Consider the following 19,133-nt stretch of genomic DNA (forward strand, 5'->3'; position numbering starts at 1 on the left):
GAACATGTAAATAGGCCGCTTGAAGATCTATCAATGCCAGATAATCATTTCAATGGACAGCCTCCCCGATGGATGAAAGAGACTCCATTCTGAACTTTTGGTATTGAACAAACTGGTTCAGGAACTTCAAGTCTAAGATTGCTGTCTAGGTTGTCGCGTTTCAGCACGACAAAGAAAATGGAGTAGACTCCGGAGAACCATTCAATAGGCACCTCCTCTATAGCCCGGATTTGGAGATGGAGAATGGCGTCCGTTAGCGCCTGACATTTTGGGGGACAATTGGAGACAGGGGAGGGCAGTAAATGATTTGCAGGAAGGCTTTCTAGCTCTAACTGTGTAGCCCTCCCAAATAGCTTGCAGCACCCAGAGATCTGTAGTAATATGGTCCCAGTTTCAGGAAAAGCAAAGAAGCCGAGCCCCCACTGGAAGGGGTTCTGCATTAGAACTGTTGAGAGGAACGTTGAGGCCTGCTCTTGGTTCCAGAAGATGCTGGGGCAAACCTGTTTCCGACTTGTGGACTGGATTTTCTGGAAAAACGGCTTCTCGACCAGTTGTGTTGACCAGATCTGTACTCCTGTCCTCTTCCTGACAATCGATTAGATCAAAAGGGCTGAAATGACTGGAAGGATGGCTGGTGAGGAGCATATTGGTGAAAAGGTCTGTGCCCATCCTGGTGCAAGGTGGCCAAAACGGCTTCCGTTTTTCCTTAGGGTCCACCAGGACCTCCTGGAGGGCCTGTTCTCTGAAAAGCTTCAGACCTATATACAGAGCAGTAGACAAGCTGACCTGTGCCCCTGGATCAGTGTCCCAATGATGTAGCCATAAAGTGTGCTGTGCTACAATCTCAGTCACTATGGCCCTTGTGGAGAATTGAGCTGCGTCCAAAGTGGCATCTGCAATGAAAGCTGCAGCCCTGTGAAGTTTTAAGAAATTATTGTGGAGTCTGTTGGGGTCCCTGTTGAGATCCTGCAATGCAGGATCTAAAAGATCATTCAGCCAGACCAATGAGGCCCATGAGAAAACAGACACCACACTGACAACAAGTGCAGCTGCCTTGTGGGTCTTACGTAGGGAGAAGTCCAATTGATGCTCCAACATGTCCTTGAATTGAGCCTCTGTTTCCTTGGGCAACAAGGAACAGGAAACCAAAGCTGACATGGGACCATCTATGCCAGGAACTTTCAGTAGATCAATGAAAGCAAGTTCCAGAGAGTAGAAGTGTGTGCCAGCATGGGAGGGCGTCTGGTCTGAAGGGCAGCTTGCAATTTGGCTTGGGCTACTGCTTGAAACCTATCAGGCACTGGAATAGTCACCACCTTAAGTCTGGGAGCCTTCAGAACCGATGCTCCTCTGGAAGGAGCTGGAGGTGGATCTGGCAATGAGGAGTTAATGTCCAGCACTGCTAAAGACTTGCACAGGAGATGTAAGAAGTGATCAGCCTGGAACAGTCTGTGGGAAGAGGAAGTTGACGGAGAAGAAGCATCCTCCATTCCTAAACCCGCACTCCACTCCTCATCCTCACACTTGGAGTCCATGAATGCATCCAAGGGATTTCTGGGTGACCTGTTAGCCATGCAGCCCCTGGATGCCATGAAAGGGTCAGGAGATGATGTGTCATCTTCCTCCAAAGAGTGTCCCATAAACTCCCTAGGCAGTGGCTGCTTGGGATGCCTAGATTCCCCCACATTTGTGACATGCCCAGAGGGAGCAGTGTGACGTCCTTCCCTGGTTCTCCCTGTCAGGTTCCCACCTGCTTCTGGCTACTGCCTTTCACTAAGCACCACCAGGGACACCACCAGTCAGGACCGTCCTTTATATGATTTCTCACTCCACTCTAGCACAGATCTCACTAGATCCCACTGCTAGGCAGCACCACCAGTCACTTCCTGTAACCAATACTCCCAGAGACTTTGCCTGAGTCTCTCTATAGCTGGTTACTTTGTGACTGAGTGCTTATGCTGTTCCCAACCCCCTTGTATCTGTCTCTGTAAAGCATACAACTCTGGGTTGCTCTGGATACTTGTCTTTGTTACAATATCTCCCTTCATCGCTACCACCATTAGATACTGTTTCTGTTCAGCCTTGGTAATTACCTTGCCCTCCCTTCTGGTATGTATATTCCCCAGACAAGGATCAGGCCTTTGGTAAACCAAATAAGTATTTATTCAATAACACCAGGAAATAACAAGATTACTTATGATTGTTTAACAAGCGTATGGTGTCATTTAGTGTCACTCTTTATGTTTCTGTTCATTTATATACTTTCTAAATATCAGCCAAATATAATCCAAACCTCCCTCAGAACTCTGCCAACCAACCCTCACCAAACGACCTCACTCCAACCAACTCAACTTCTCCCCTCCTCATCACTCACAAACCTCCATTTATACCTTCAGCCAGCCAGCCACTAAGCCAATCATCATCCAGCATACTTCAGCTTCTCACCCATGTACTCCTCCTTTCTCTCTCAGTCAATTACCATACAACACCTAATAGACCCGCACTTACCATATTTACAGATGCTTAACCTACAGGAATGTCACAAGCAGCTCTGGCAGATGTGGGCTGACACGAGATGGGAGCCAGGAGCTTGGTGGACAGAACTCCAATAAGGGTCTCCTTGATATGGGAGAGGGCCTCAGACGTGAGCTGGAACAGCACAATAGCCTCCATTCCTGAGTGACGGGAAGGCTGGATAGATGGGGAAAGCCGAGGTTGGGCACCTCCTGTCTGCAATTCTCTCCATGTTGTCTGATGAGGAACCAGGTGATGCTATGATGTTTGCGTCTGCAATGAGCTCATCCTCTGAAAGCGATTCCTGAGTGTACCTACTTACAGGGTTGTGATGACTCTTAGCATGAGAAACAGAGGCTCTGTGATGCCTTATTGCTCTTAGAGTGATGATGTCAGTTCCTAGGGCTGAATGCCGGCTTCAAGCTGGCCTTTGTAGCAGTCCCTGAGTCCCCTGAGGTTGGGAAAGTCGCTGGTGCGATGTCTGAGTCCCCTGAGAGAGCTGCCATCTCTGAGGAAGCAGCAGCAGTAGCTTTCTTTTTAGTGGGGTTCGCTGAAGAAACCACTTCCAAAATGGCGCCCGTTCTCTTTTTGGTGGGAATTGATGTGGCCGAGGAGGAAGGGACTGGTGCTACCACACTGTTTACTGAATCCCCTGCCCTTGTTCCCACTGCTCGATGTTTGGATTTCTTGAATGCTTCATGAGGTGCTGGCTGGGTCAGATTGCTGTCTGCTACAGCACTGGGGGAAGTGCACGCCGACAGCCTCCAGAGACAAAACCGACAGGGACCTGGAAAATACAGCCAGACCACCTGCAGCGGACTCGGATTGTGTTCACTGAGGCAAGATGTTAATAGCAGCCATCGCCCGCCCTCATGCACACATGCCTTTCTGGGGTGTGGAGGAGGCCTTTTCTGGGGTGCGGGGTATGTGAAGGGCCCAGTCTAGGCTCCAATTTGGCCAGGTGAAACAAGCCCCCCTTTCCTGCTCTGATCAGCCCAGGTGGGGTAAGGGCAAAAGCAGAGGAGAGACGGGGGAATAGCCGGATGAAAAGGGCTTCTATAACACTATAGAAACTTCTTTTTTTAGGTAGACAAAGGAACAATAACACGCATCACGTGGGATCAGAATAATAGAAAGAACAGAAGAAAGCCAAGAAAGTGAGATTAACAATGAACAGAGACTAGGACGATGAGGCAGGAAAGGTCTGGGGAGGTCACATATGTGAGGCGACCTACTCCCAGAAATTCTGCTGAATTTCCTGACTACACATGTTATGCAGAGCCCAGTAGCCACTTGATGGACTATCATCCAGGGAGAATTCACATTTTCCATTATTATTATTAGAAATTATTACCCGTCCGTCACCCAAAGGTCCCAGGGCGGGTTACAACAATTTTAAAATACATAATTCAAACAATTAAAAACAACCTAAACAACATCACAAAAATAGGGTGGGTCCTAAAAATATACATCTACAATGTCAGGCCAGGGTAAAGAGGTGTATCTTCAGCATTTGCCGAAAGTTGTGCAATGAAGTTGCCAGACGCCCCTCTGTGCCAATACCTCTTTAGGGAAATCTTCCATGTTTTGAGAATAGCCCTTGTGGATGAGTAAATTAACTAATTAGACCACTTCCTTTGCTCCCCTCACATAGGTAGGGTCAAAAACACTTCATGATTTCTAGAATTTATATTCCCCCCTCCCCGGGTGAGCTGGATAATTGGAGAACATGTGATGCCATGATAAAAACAGAATGAAGTTGGTTTTGCTCAGCATAGAAAAGGTGACCTGATCACAGCATTCAACTATCTGAAGGATTGCTTAGAGAATAGCGATGCATTGTTCTCCTTTGTTGACACTAGACAACAAATAATGAGGCTGAAACAACCAACAAAAATATTGATACTGGGTTTTAGGGTGAACCATTCTGACTGTAAGAGTGATAGATAACTGGGAAAGTTTGCTTAAGAATATGGCGGAATCTATCATTTTGCTGATGTATCTGAACCACATTTTAAAACTTAGCTCCCTATTATCTTAAATGATCACTAACCTATCTCAACATAAACTATGTTCTGTTTGGATATTAAGCAATGTTACAGGTGCTAATCACTCCCTACCACAAGCTGTTCATTCCACCTCTGGGTCACAGAAACCTTATTGGTAACTATGTATAGCATTTTTAGAAGTTGGGAAGAGATGCAGGGCATAAAACAGTCTATATTAGTCTTGTTTGTGCTTTTTTCTGTAGTGCAACTGGGACAACATTCTGATCATAGTTGATGTTCTCATTGTTATTTTTTTCTTACTTACCCATTAACTCCCGAATGAGAGTCAGACTGAGCCAACTATGCATGTTTAATTTGTATCAACACTGCCATCTTCTGGCCAAAACAGAAAATACCTCCAAAGTTTTATCCAAATTATTTCTCCATTGAGACGGAGGAAAGCAAAAGAATTCAAGGGCATTGAATTGGGCATTGGGCTCCTGTCACTTGACCTGAGAAACAGAACAGAGGAATATGAGGAGAGGTAGATTACTGTTGGACTCAATTTTATTCAGAGCTTGGAAAACTTACTTTTTTTGAACTACAACACCCATCAGCCCAATCCAGGGGCCATGCTGGCTGAGGTTGATGGGAGTTGTAGTTTTAAAACATTTCCAAGCTCTGATTTTATTATATTTTCAGCCAGGCAAGCTGTATCCATTTTGTTGAAGGACAGCAAGGGATGCACAATCCCCTTTCAATTCTGGATGCAAACAATTAAGGATTGTTTCCAACCTTCCAAACTCTTTATTTTACACCACATTATATCACTCTGGGCACTATCTTCCAAGTGGAAATGAAAGTGAAACAAAGGAGGCTTTACATGGATTGACAGCTGTTCAGTTCCCTCTTTTGTCTGCCCCATAGCAGATCTCTAACCTGCAGGTTCTTAGCAGCCGCTGCTGCTGTATAAACACAAGAAAAATCTTAGTTCTCCTATACCTTTTCATGTTGTTTTAGCCACATTTTGCCACATGCTACCCTTCTGTATGCATTTTACAAATCTAGAGAACCTTCACTTAATACAATTGTAAGTGAAGCCACAAATTACAATGATTTCAGGGGTCTCACAGATTAATAATGCAAGATCTGCAGTAGAATCATGAGAACATTTACCCCACCAAGTAGCTAAATAAATATGGGAAAGGTGCCCAAAGTCACTAAGCAGACAAGCCAGTATCCCAGAATGCAGAAGGCAAACCTTTTTTAAAAAATGTTTCTGGGTGTGTGTGGGCAGTGGAGACACACTCAATACGCAGATGAGCGTACCTGTGTATAACTACCATCAAGGACGAACATGGAACAGATGCCTAAACTTCCCTATCCCCCTATTTAAAAGCCCACATGGGCAGGTATTCAAAGCACATTTTCCCCCTCAAAGAATTCTGGGCACTGTAGCTGACCTCTCACAGAGTTACAGTTCCCAGCAAACCTTAAACTACAGTGCCCAGAATTCTCTGAGGGGAAAAATGTGCTTTGAATATGCTTTAAAGGTATAGTGTATACAGCTTGATGGATTTGATGAGAACGCAGCGAGAGGATTAAAAGTGTGACCCTTTCTACTGGAGGGAAGAATATTCCTTGTTTTCTAGGATTAACAAAGTGACATTGAGCTACACAGACGGATAAAGAGCAAGTAGCATGGGGAAATCTAGAGGTTTCCCTCCCATTGTGTTTTGGGCTGGATATAGCCAAGATATGCCACTCCCAAAGCTTCCCAGTCAATGCAACAAAGAAACCCCATCCTTTGCATTGATGAGTCCTTGCTGACAAACAGTTTGGGAAGTTTTCTACCCACATCACCATCAGATGTTTGCTTCACTAGGAACTCACCACAGAATTAAATCTATAGGATCAATCAACTCTCTTTTTCTTTCTTTCATTAGATGGGTTTTTCAGTGCTCAAGATATTTTAGGAGCTTTCCAGGGAACCATTTCAACACACAAGAAATGCACAGTAATCACTCTTTTGTTGTGAAAAGGCTAGATGTGCCCCTCCACCCTACCCTCAAGCCACTTGCAGATATATTGCATTTTTTAAAAAAACAATCAAACCACAATATTTTGCTGGTGGGAAGATTTCCTTCTGTTTGCCACGACTGTTGCAGCAGTGAGCGCTGTATAAAATGTGGGTGCAAAGGTAACAGGGGCACCTACCGGACAGTCCCCATGGCATCTATAGTGATACGCTTCCCCCAGCCAATCATTCTGTGACTTTAAAGAAGTTTCTTTAGAAGCTGAATATTGCCCTGCTGAATCACTCAGGCATAACCACACTCATGAAAACCTTTACACACACACACATACAAAATGTGTAGAACAGCATGGCTATTGCCTTCCGTTTGCAATGTTGTACCTTTTTAGAATAATTTCAGTTTTATTTTCTTCCATATGTAATTATTTGAAGGCTTTATGCTCCCCCACCCTCTCTGGAAAAAAACCAGGGGGGATAGGTGGTGGAAAGGCTATCCCCTGCAACAAGATTATATTCCTGTTGCATTACAAGGCTGCAGGATATCATGTCAACTGATGTTAGCGCAGAGCTAACAGAAAACACTAAATCCAGTGATTTTGGTCATCTAGGAAAAGCCCTAACATCTACAAAAGTTGAACCTTTTTTTAAAAAAACAAGACTCATTCTGCCAAAATTTGACCTCACACACTAAAAGAAATAAATCGAGACTATAAAATGCAAGAGGGAAAAGGAGATCACAAACTGCACAGCTCAGGCTCTGTGAAAGGGATTGTTTCAAGAGATTTGTGGTGATTAGAGTTGACAGGGTCAGTCTTGAAGTGATGGGAAAAATCTTGCCTCTAGTAAGTAAAATTTAGATGGCATTAAATCCTCTGGCGCAGAGGAGGAAAACAGATCGGGGTATATTATTATGCAACATTTAGATAGCAAGCCCCAGACAGCAACTGCGGTGTCTCATGCTTTGTCGGAGGACTGTGCTACCTTATTAAGTGCAGAAAACACTCACCGCAGGTTTGCAAAGCTATTAAGCTGGCTTCTGTGCTCCTGTATGTACATGATGTGTGACTGTAGAATGCAGTGTTCCATGCTAATGTATGTGCTAGTGGAAATACAATACAATCTTTATTAGATAAGCGTTTTCAATCACCTGTGTTAGGGCCTCTCTTTGAAGCCCACCAGTCATTATTGCCTCGCTCTTTCATTACATCTTACACCAAGATGTCTGTGCTCATGCCATGTAGCATTCAGTGGGGATGAGAGGGCCAGGGGAACGGAGGGGGAAGAAGGCAAAGGAGGTATCTCCCAGGGTGCATCATGGCTTATGCCAGGCCCCAGTCCACTAAGATGAACCAGGGTTCTGGTGCAATGGGCAAGCTTTAAGCTTGAACTAACTTCTTTCCCAGTTGCACACTCACAATCACTAAAGTTGATTAGTATCCCCACTGCTAGTAAGTATATGCTAAAAGGATGGGGAAAGTGTAGCATTTCCCAATCCTGACTATTTGAGTATGGCAGGCTGGGTTGGAAATAACGCTCATCTCAAGTGCCCTTGAGTATGTGTCATGAAGTTCCACAACAGCGTGAATCATGTGAAAAGAAGACAAAGTATGATCACCTACAAATACACCAACCTCGTAAGTAGAGGGCAGAGTGCAGAGATTGGCAGCTAAAGGCCCATGGACAAAATTCAGCCTAGAAAGTCTTCCCATTTAGCTCCACAACAGAGTTTCTGATCCCAAGAATCCATATGCACCTCAAACACTTTATTCCCAAGTTTCCACACTAGGAGATTAATGTGAAACTGCCATGCTTTGTTCACTCACTTTCACCAGGGCATCTACATGTTGTTAACATCAAATCGTTGTCCTGCTGTTTTCTCCATGGCTCTTCCATCTTTTCTTGCCCTCAAATAGCTGACGATTAATTTGTTTTTGTTTTTTTAAGAATGAAACAGTAGCAGTTTCTCTGCACATGTGGATAGCTTTAGCTGTACTCTTCAGTTTTTTCCAAGCAGCAAAGTTTCAATGTCTGTGTACATATTGGTATCAGACGGGTGAACCTACTGCCAGTTGGCACACCGTCACTAGTACCTCTACAGTGGGCTCCATGTTATCAACAATCCTATTTTATTTCATTTATCTTTTTAATTAGCGCTAAAACACTGTTTTGCTATACTTATTTAAAATAACTATTCACACAATCATGATAAAATGAGTGATACAGTGCTTTAAAGCTACAATTTAAAACCCACCTTTCTTCCTCTTCATTGTCTACCATTGTTTATTTGCCCCCCCATCTGCAGTTCTTCCCTAACATTTTAATGACCTGAAAATAACTGCATACTAGCACTTAAATAAATAAATAAATAAATATTTTAGCACAAATTAAATAACTGACTATAAAGAAAAAATCAGCTTGGAGGAAATGGCTGCTCAAGTACATTTTCCTTCTCACTCATGCAGCTATGTTATGGGCACTAATATGGATGGTACACAGCAGGATACAGTATATATGTATGTATATACACACACACACACAAGCTGTATATCACAAAGTGTGAAAAGTCACTTGGAATTCCACTTGCAGAAGAGCGAACTGGGTAGCGCTAGGAGCAACCCCTCTGAAAAAACACCCTGAGATACGGGCAAAGGGCTCTAACAGGCTTCGGTAGAGCCCACCCACTTCATTATCCACCTCAGCTGCTCACTCATACACAAGTTGACGGATATGGACATTGCAGAGAGCAGCTAAGGTGCCAAATGAAGAAGCTGCTAAAGCATCCGTGACTGCTCATTCTGGGGAAGAGGGTGTTTAAGGGCCCTGGGCCTACATCTTGGTTTGTATGGAAGTGAGCCAGTGTTAGAGCCAATACTGCTATTAAAAATCCAGTGGCCAACCAGGGACACAAAGTGCAGAATGTGGTCATTCCAACTTGAGAAGCTGAGCTCTTTCGTGAGGGAGGGAGGGAGGGAAGAGAGCAAGTTCCCAGTCTTGCGGTTAACAAAAGTAAAGGTGGTCACAGGTAGTGGGAAATAAAGGAACTTATTTCCAGGAGCACAAATGTAGAACTTCTAAACGAAGCACACCAAAACCTATGAAAAACCTCAACCTAGTTTCTTCCCCATGGACCATTGATTTTAAATATCCATTGCTCACATTCTGAGACAGACCCTTCCTTGTTTGAGAGGACAACAAATTGTACATTTAAGTAACTTCCCCATAAACATAAACCAAAATAAAATAAATCCATGCAAAGTTGCCTATTTTTTTTTCAGCATAGCATTCCAAACTCTCTGGTCAAAATCCATTCCAAGCCCATCACTCCTAAGTGACTAAGGATTAATTAACATAATAAAATTCTTATGTGGTGAAGTGAACAGGAGCTAACTTTTTCATTTAAATTCCCCCCCCCAGCAGATTCTCACTATATTCCAGTTTAACCCAAGTTTTCAAGATTTTTTATATTTAGGAAGTGGCAAGTGTCTGGCCTGATGCAGCCATCAAGGTGAGAGGCTGCACGGGAGGCTGTCAAATCAAGTCACAGGAAAGACTAAATTTGTATAGGCTTCATTGCATACAAATGGCCACAGGGATTAGCCCTAAGAACAACCATTTCTGCAGCCTTCCAAACACAAAGGATAGATGTGTCCAGCACATTTATGGCCTTTGGTTTCCCTACACAAGGTGTCAGGGACTCTTTTAGTTCTGGGTATACAGCAGGTGACTTTCCTGACGTCTAGCCTAAAAGATTCACAAAGAATTGCATATTCCTGCACTGTCAAAAAGCTGGGGCAGGAGAAATGATTTCTGATAAAGTTTTCTGAAATCTACAAAGATCACACATCCCAAAATATTTGGTTAAGAACAGGGACAGAAGGACGTATTACCCAAAACTGCAGCCAATAACAGCTGTTCCATGTCTAGTTGTCTTTGCTTTCTTCCAAAACAGGGAGGAGGAAGGGGAGCTACTCACAGGGCTATTCTGGACTGCAACTCTATTTTTTCTGAGACACTACTGCACTACAGCGTAATCTATCAGGACACCAGAAACAGAAATAATGATTAATGGACTGGACTAACCTCAGTTGAATAACCCCACACATAGAATGTAAACCTATCCTGAGTAAAGATTTACACTGAGAGAGTGTCTTGGAAGACTGCCATTTTGTTTTGCTTGGGCCAACCATTTAATTGGATTAATTCCCATTTTAGCTTTGTATTACAGCCAGGGGGGAAAATCCTGGAGCAATGCATGGAGGGAAATGCATGATTAAAGGTACTGATGGACCTACTGGGACCATCCTATTTGTCATTATCATACCACAGGCAAACTTTATTTTCTTCATTTGATCTTCCAAATCTTCCTGAATATCTCCTTCGCATTATGCTTCATGTTGTTTTCATATGCTGCCTGTTGGCAGAGAAACACACTCGGTTCTATTCCAATACATTACATTGTGCTTGGTTAAAGCAAACAAACTGGCCACCCTGCTAGTCCGACTAAAGACAAAAATATCACCTGCAGTGAAATTACACTGTGAAAATAATATTATCTCCTTCTTGATCCTAGAGGTGCCAGTGTTCCATTTCCCAGATTTCAAGGAGCAGAAATATCTTCCTAAGCAGTAAGGTAAATACTTTACCAAGCAGCACCCCCTATTCTGTGCCAGACATTTTATGAATGGCCGAAAGTCTCCAGTATCCTGCTGCCCAGAACATCTCTGTATGAATCTACAGCATTCCGTGCACACAGTAACTTAAGGTGTCAGCTAAGACTGCTCAACATAATCATACAACAGATAAACCCCATGCTAAATCTGAGCACCAGTGTTCCACGGGCAGGAAACAATGGAAGTCTCTGCTGCCAATCACACAGAGAATGACCATGCCAGAACATGTCTTTAGCCAAGGCCTTGCTTCACACTCGCTGTCACCTCATGCCTAACATTAAACACCTCTTCCCAGCAATCTGCAACCCCATGTCCTTCACACCAGGATGTAAACACCATTCTAAGGTGTACAAAACAATGTGTGCTGAAACTGAAACTGTTTACAAAGTAATAGAAAATCTTTTTGATTATATTTAGCTCACTACAGCACTCCTCGGGCACAAGTGGGCATTTCACAGCTCCTTCAACCCCTTTAAGACTGCAAAAGAGAGCCCAGTGCCCTTCTAGAGGCATGACAATCACAACCACATCAGGTTAGATTGAGACGACTTCAGACAGAGCTACTTGGCTGGAGAAGGTACAAGGTGTGACTAAGCCTCAACAACTGTAATGGTCAGGCAAAAAAACCCATGAACCTTCCAAGGACTGTCATTAGGGGAACAAGAACAACAAACGAAATCCCCTTCTTTGTGAGAAAATTTCCTCTAGGTCAGATGAGGCAGATCAGAACCCAGAGAAACATTAGTAAGCAGTCTTATTCAGGGGACGGCAGCTAGAATACAGGGTAAATCATCAGAGCAAAATGTTAAAATGACTAACCAGATTTTATTTACAACACTTAAAAGACAGACACAGACCAAGAGGGGAGATAACAAAGGGAAAAGAACAGCCACCATGCCCCTTGCCTACCCAACTCGGAGTAGGGTCCCCAACATCAACGCCTGAGTTGGACACAAACATAGGCACTATGCCACTTGCCAGTACCCAGCACACACCAAGGCTGTCCCCAGCCCTGCTGGGGCACGGGGGCTGGGCTCTGGGGCTAGCTCAGAAATGCTACCTGCCCCCCTGGCTAGGGCTGCAAGTCAGCAGGGCATAAAGACAGCAGAACCTGGAGCACCTTCTCAGCTTAGGATAAGGGAGACTACTCAGTTTTATCCTATACAACAGAATCCCAAAAAGGGTTTCCCCTTGGGAGACTATGTACCTGGGCCTCTCAGCCTCTATTCCCAGCTTTTCTCCATCACTGCACCACAGAGTTGAGCATATAATGTATGGAGATTGTAGCACAACACCCTTTCAACCTCAAGAGCAAAAGCTCAGGTACTGCATGATGTGTCAGTCTAAATGCCCACACTGTGTTGTTAGGGTGGACTACAGAACCCACACTGCTTCTGTCCCATCATCCTCTCTCAGCCTCCCCCTAAGAAGGGCTGGGCTTTGAGAGGGGTATAGGGAGAGACTAGGTCTGGTTGTTTCTGATTCTTCTGCCTTATTCCACACTCCTAAACAGACAGGGCACACATTGGCCTCTTGGCCACCATCAGAGTAAAATGTAATTAACTAAAGGAAAAGGAGAATTTCTGGGCCCAATTGTAGAATGAAGGCAGGCAGCCCAGGCCAGGAGAAGCTGAAAAGAAAAGGCAAGAAGCCTATCCTTCTTAGGGAATTCAGAGCCAGCCCCAGGCACAATCCAGACCAGAGGAGGAAACCAACACAAAGTCATCAAATTCATGTACCAGTGGCCACTCGCCAGCATGTGGAGCTGGGCCAGGCCAGGCCACCTTAGGATTTCTTAGCATCCTGTGTGTTCCGCCGCTTTAGGTCACTCAAGTCAACAGGTCTGAATGCTGAAAAACAAAAAGAGGAGACACAGTTTAGGAAAAGCCTTCTGACTACCCACATTGCTTTTCATCACTACTCCGTCCAGTCTTGGTAAGAGCAAAAATGCTAGATTCTCCACCATCATCTGACAACTACCACCCTAAATTCTAATTCAGGCCACAGGTAAGCTAGACATCTCATTAAATACCTTTAGTTGGTTCCTCTACCCAGATCTATTCAACATAACACACTATAAGTTGTCTTAGCACTGATTGTTACCACCCATACTCAAGGGGTCTGTAATTCTGCATAGGACTTTAACCTAAATTATGCAACCAGAACATCCCTATGTTACAAAGCAGGTACCCATAACCATGGGTACCTCTGGTGTGGGGAACCTTTGGCCCTCTAGATGTTGCTGAACTATAACTCCCATAAGCCCCAGCAAGCATGGCCGATGACAAGGGATGATGGGAGTTGTAGTTCAGCAACATCTACAATGCCAAAGGTTCCCCACACCAGAAGTATCTTTGAATACGGGTACCTGCTTTGTAACACAATAGGGACTTTTTGGTTGCATAATTCAGATTAAAGGGCCAAAGGTTCCCCACACCTGATGTACGTAATCAAATTCATGGAATATAGTACTATAAACAGCTATTAGTACACTGAAAAGGCAGTATTGTATCTGAATAATGGATGGTGCAGATGCCTTTCCCAACCTTTTCATTCCCAGATGTTGCTGGACCACAGTTCCGATAATCCCTGACCACTAGCCATGTTGGCTGGTGCTGATGGGAGTTGTAGTCCAGCAACATCTGGGGACCCAGAGGTTGGTAAAGGCTGATGTGGACCAGCAACATGCCTTCAGGGTCTGTGTGTAGGCTTCCTGGAGGTGTCTGTCTGGCTACTGTTGCGAATAGAATGCTGAACTAGATAGGACCCCAGTCTGATCCAGTAAGACTCTTCATATTAAAATATGCTTCTCTGCCCCAACCTTGACAATATTGTGCATGATTTTGCAGATGAAGGTAAAATACCAAGGGAATAAATTTAAGTATACAGGGAAGACAGCAGGAACCTGGGAAGGGGCAAGATAAATTGGTTCCATGGTCTAATAATCTCAGATTTCTAGCCAGAATAAACTCTCTCACACACATACACACTGGTTTCTGAACTTTCAGCAAAGCATATCATTTATCTTTGGAACCATACAACCGAAGTCTTACTCTTTGAAAATGAATGCAAATTTAATTTTTAAGAACCCAAGATAGCCTCCAACTTTTGCGGTCTGCAGCTCAACCATGACTGTACAGAGTTCAAGATCCCCTATAGCCATAATTTATATTTACACATTAAGACACTTCTACCCTATATTTCTATTGCTAAAGACACCCAAGGCAGCTAACAATGACAACCGAATAAAATATACCATATTATCAAAATGTATTTAAAAACAATACAACCTTAAAAGACAAAAAGGAGCAGGGTGACAGTAATAATAAGTAGCAGCAAACAAATTAGTTTTCCATGCCCTCCCACACATAAATTTTTCACCACAGGTCAGAAAGCCAAGGGAAATGAGGACAAATGGGGTTCCCATGGGAGCAAATGAAAGTGTGTGGGGCCAATTGCTGAAAAGGCCCTTTCCTGTGAAGCCATCCACCTCAACCCCAGTGGTGGGTAAATACAGAGCACGGCCTCAGAAGATAAACTGAGTGAACAGGCAGGTTTGCATTGGAGAAGTCAGTCCTTAAAATACCTTATCCCAAGGCCATCTAGACCATTAAAAGTCAACACCAGCACTTTGAACTGAGCCCAGAAACAAACTGGAAGCAAATGAAGAAGGTAAAATATTAAAATTATATGGTTCAAGTGATGGGTTCCAGTTAGGATTCTCTGAGGCCCATTTTGGACTCAATGAAGCTTGCACATGCTCTTCTACTACATGTAGTGCATTAGAGTAGTCTAAGCTCAATGTCACCAAAGTATGCGTAACCATGGCTAAATTAGACCTCTCTTTGAAAAGGGCACAGTTGTCAAAAGAAAACTCACCCTTCAGACTGGGGTTTGGCATCTTCTCCACATACTCCTCCACAAGTCCCCGTTCACCGCCTGCCATTTGACTGCGGAGATCCCGCTCCACGCACTGCCATGCTGTAGAGAAGGGGAACAGTAATGTGAGGATAAAACTTCATATGGAGACTAAAGAAGAACCCTCTCCTTTGGCGCAAGAGTATTGCGAGTTTTGGCAGCCTCAGACATCCTAGAGACTAAGCAGTGGTTCCACCGTTATTATTGAAAAAGTCTTTAAGATGCAAGTATGGAGTCAATGGCAGCTGTTTGTGATAGTGGATGCAAAACCAGAGGACAGTCTGGCATACTGTTAAAACTGATCTATCAACTCCAAGTGCTAGATTCACATATAAAAGTTCTGATGAGTCTCATCCTTTTATATTTTCTCCACTTTCCCTTTCCCACCCCATCTTAAAGACACAAGGAAGGAAAAATAACACTGAAATTGGCAATTGCATGAGAAAGGAAAGTAATATACACAGGGTAAGATGTAGGGTGGTGTGCTACTGACTGAGTGGAGATACAGCAATTGCAGAGGTCAGTCTTCCCAAATGTAAACACAGCACCTTCAGAGATGAAGCGGACATTCTCCTCATGTGCAGGAGTGAAGATCTCACTGCTGTTGCTTGGGGAGCGAGGGCTACTGTTTCTCTTGCCATTGTACACAACTCTGGAGACAGGAGAACTAGAAGTGAAGACCACAGTGAGAGAAGAAACAAGACACTGATCTTTGCCACAAGTAAAGAAGCAAAATTCAAGTTTTATACTAATTGTACTGACAAAAGGATTCTATAGTTCTCTAGACCACTCAACATAGCTCCTATTTACTCTTTTTCAGAGGAAGTGTGACGAACACAGACTGGGATTGTGTTTGGTTGTTGCTTACATCAGGGGTGGGCAGACTTCAGACATAGAAAATCTATTTATTATTTTTTTACTAGAGATCAGCAATTGGAGCCAGCTCACAAAAGATATACACTTAGAATTCTGAACTCAATAATTGGTTTTGAAATCTAGACCTGAACCAAACCAAGATCACAGTCCTTCCACACAAAAATCCACTCACGGTTACCCCTTCCTTTTCTTCATTTCAGCTGTATGACTTAGGGGGATGGTCATTTTGTTGCTGCCAGTGTTAAGTGACTGGGAGTCAAAAATCCTTACTGATATACTTCAAATCGCCCAGAGATTTATCCTGATATTCCTTCCACCCAACCCTGACTTACATTATGCCTCTCCATGTACAAAGTTCCATAAAGTTCTTGTTTCATGCTCACAACTAAAAGTAGATGAACTGTTACACTGATAGAGAACGGAAGAAGCTTGAAGGAAGTGAACCAAGATGGGGAGGAGGCCAGAATAAAAATGCATGACTCCCAGAGCCAAACTAGTGACCAATTAGAGATTCAGTCAATGGTATTCATTTGGCTTTTGCCTTTTCTGCCCAAACCATTCCTGATCCATCAGCAGCAGGTAGCAACACAGAGACATTTTAGGCTTAAAAATACTTCCACCATCACCAGAAAGAAAAATCAGCATTGCTGGCTGAAAGTCTCAAATGAAGGTGGAGTCATATATTCTGACAGCCCACTTGGCACTAACCCAAGTTAAATTCTCACAACCCCACAATCTTTCTCACCTTGTCATGGTTGCCTCTTCCCCAGCCCTGGCCCAGGCACTGGATGTGTGGATTGGCGATGCTAGAACAAAGACAGACACTGAGCTCACTGGGGATAGACCCTCATTAATCCCGTGGGTGGAGACACGTTAGTAACTGATTTCGGATGGAGATATCAATGTTATTAAAAGGCACCCTAGATTTAGAGAGATCACTGCATCTTACCGGCATGTAAGACAAGATTCCAAACATGTCCTAACCACACTTACCCACAATTCCCACCCCCCTCGCTAAAATTCCCAAACATGCCAAAAAGCCCCCCCCCGCGCTTCAGAACCCTACAGCCCCTCTTCCCCCTCTGAGTCCACAGAGCCCCGATTCCTAGAGGGACCTGCGCTTTAGGGCTCTCTTTGCCCCCAATACTTCCCTCGACATCCCCCACCCCAATCCCAGGGCCATCCCCTAGCCACAGGAGTGGGATGTCAAGTTTTCTCAGGGGTGGGGGGAAGAGGAAGGCCCGAGGCACACTTTTTCTCCGCGCCCGAACGACAACAAGGCAGTCGTGGAGTGTTGGCATTGCGCTGCTAGGCCCAGAAATTCCACATGGGTCGGTTAAGAAAGGCCGCATCATTAGTGTCCCACCCGCCTCTTCTTCCCCGGGTCTCGCACCTCCCTTCACCTGGGCCCGGGGTAGGTCCCGGCTTCTCTCGCTGCTGCCAGGCCCGGGGCGGAAGAGAGAGCCTAGGCCGGGCTGCGCGTGCGCACTGCTGGCGAATGGGTCGGGATAGCCCCTGCACCATGTACCCGAGGGAGAGGGTTTCCATAGAAACAGAGCGGCGGGGCAGGCAGGAGTATCTATGGAAACTGGAAAGGGGGGAAAGCTCTGGAACAGGGAGGGGCTTTCTCCAGAACGGTGAAAATAGGGCAGAAGCCAGAGACTTTCTCAAAGTGATCGCATTTCCCTTACTGGGAAACTTTGGCAAGTCAGCGCCTCCGCTGTCCAGAGCAGGGTGCACAGGGAGCTAAAGGAGAGTCGCTTCTTCCCAAGCTCAGGGCAGGTGACGAGGAAAACGTCGTACTTTTTTTTTTTTTGCTTTGTAGGCAGAGCCGATTTGAGGCTGCTCTAGACATCTTGTTTTCTTATCATTACACTCTCAGTCCACGCCGAGTACAGCCGATTCTGTGATTACTAAAAAGAAAACCTTAAGATGCTTTTCCACGTTGACGCTGACACTTTCCCTGTCTGCAATTCGTGCCTACATCGCGTTCTTTAACAATCTGAAAATAGCTCTCTCCAAGCTTCCCGAGACCTAGCTCCGTTTGGGATAGCTTTTAGGGTGTACAATTGGCAGCAAGAACAGAGGAAATTCCCATTAATTGTGAAGTTTTGTTGTTTTGGTGCGATAGGATTTATTATTGTATCTGCCCGAGCCTTTGTGATAGGACATAAAGGTAAAGGTGTCCCCGCACTTATAGTGCGAGTCGTTTCCGACAGTTAGGGCGACGTCTTGCGATGTTTACTAGGCAGACCATATACATGGGGTGGGATTGCCAGTTCCTTCCCTGGCCTTTCTTTACCCCCCAGCATATGCCGGGTACTCATTTTACCGACCACGGATGGATGGAAGGCTGAGTGGACCTCTGCCCCTTTTACCGGAGATTCGACTTCCTCCTTCCGTTGGAATCAAACTCCGGCTGTGAGCAGAGCTTTGGCTGCGTTACCGCTGCTTACCACTCTGCGCCACGGAGGATCTTGCGATAGGACATACTATATATTTATACTTAACACATAGCACAAGGAAGTGCTACACACACACTTTTAGTATCCTTTTAAATTCATTTCTAACTTGCCAATTTGAATAGACTTTCATCATTACCCATTACCCTGTAGCAGCATTTTTATGTGCCACTTTAACTATTCTGAAGCCATAGGAAAAAGGAAGTATAAGTTCATTTCATCAATAACAACCTACGGTTTCAGCAAGTTCTTTGAAAAGTTTAATTTAGCCAACCTATACAGAGACCTTGAGTCAACCACGCTGCTATGAGCAACATGCCAGACTGCAACCAGATGCCCTATCTTCAGTCTTAATACTTGTAAGGAAAGCTCGATATAGAGTGTAAAAAAAGTAAAAAAATATGTCAGTGATGTAACTTGAGTAAATATACTTATTTGTTTGATTTTGCCTATTACTCATATTAGTCAGGGGCACAGCAAGCATCTTTGCAGGGTGGTGATGTGCTGAATTCCTATGCCGCACTTGTCTGACCAGCTTCCTGGGTATTGTCCGTGCCTATAATCTATTAAGGCTAAAGGTTAATTTTAAAATAAAGCTGAGAATCTCACAATGTTGAACTGTCTCCCAAAACATGATGCTCACTAAGTGTATCATAGATCTCAATGAGCC

General features: G+C 44.3%; 1 protein-coding gene across 4 annotated transcripts; it reads right to left on the bottom strand.

Moving 5' to 3' along the window:
* Positions 1 to 10,700: 10,700 nt before the first annotated feature.
* On the bottom strand, positions 10,701 to 17,652 carry MCRIP1 (MAPK regulated corepressor interacting protein 1). 4 transcript variants are annotated; one of them, XM_061615910.1, is made up of 6 exons: positions 17,405 to 17,563; positions 16,747 to 16,807; positions 15,674 to 15,792; positions 15,087 to 15,188; positions 12,947 to 13,057; positions 10,701 to 10,948 (listed from the first exon to the last, which is right to left on the bottom strand). In XM_061615910.1, exons 1-5 carry the CDS (start codon positions 17,547 to 17,549, stop codon positions 12,993 to 12,995), a joined length of 492 nt encoding a protein of 163 aa, XP_061471894.1. In that variant the 5' UTR covers positions 17,550 to 17,563; the 3' UTR covers positions 10,701 to 10,948; positions 12,947 to 12,992. The 4 variants fall into 4 exon arrangements, with proteins under 4 accessions (XP_061471894.1, XP_061471893.1, XP_061471896.1 ...); XM_061615909.1 differs by lacking the exon at positions 10,701 to 10,948 and having other exon boundaries at positions 12,013 to 13,057; positions 17,405 to 17,561; XM_061615912.1 differs by lacking the exons at positions 10,701 to 10,948; positions 17,405 to 17,563 and adding an exon at positions 17,254 to 17,388 and having other exon boundaries at positions 12,013 to 13,057.
* Between the last annotated feature and the right edge of the window lie 1,481 nt (positions 17,653 to 19,133).

This window comes from Rhineura floridana, chromosome 3 (assembly GCF_030035675.1).
Source record: "Rhineura floridana isolate rRhiFlo1 chromosome 3, rRhiFlo1.hap2, whole genome shotgun sequence".
In the NCBI taxonomy this organism is placed as follows: Eukaryota; Metazoa; Chordata; class Lepidosauria; order Squamata; family Rhineuridae; genus Rhineura; species Rhineura floridana.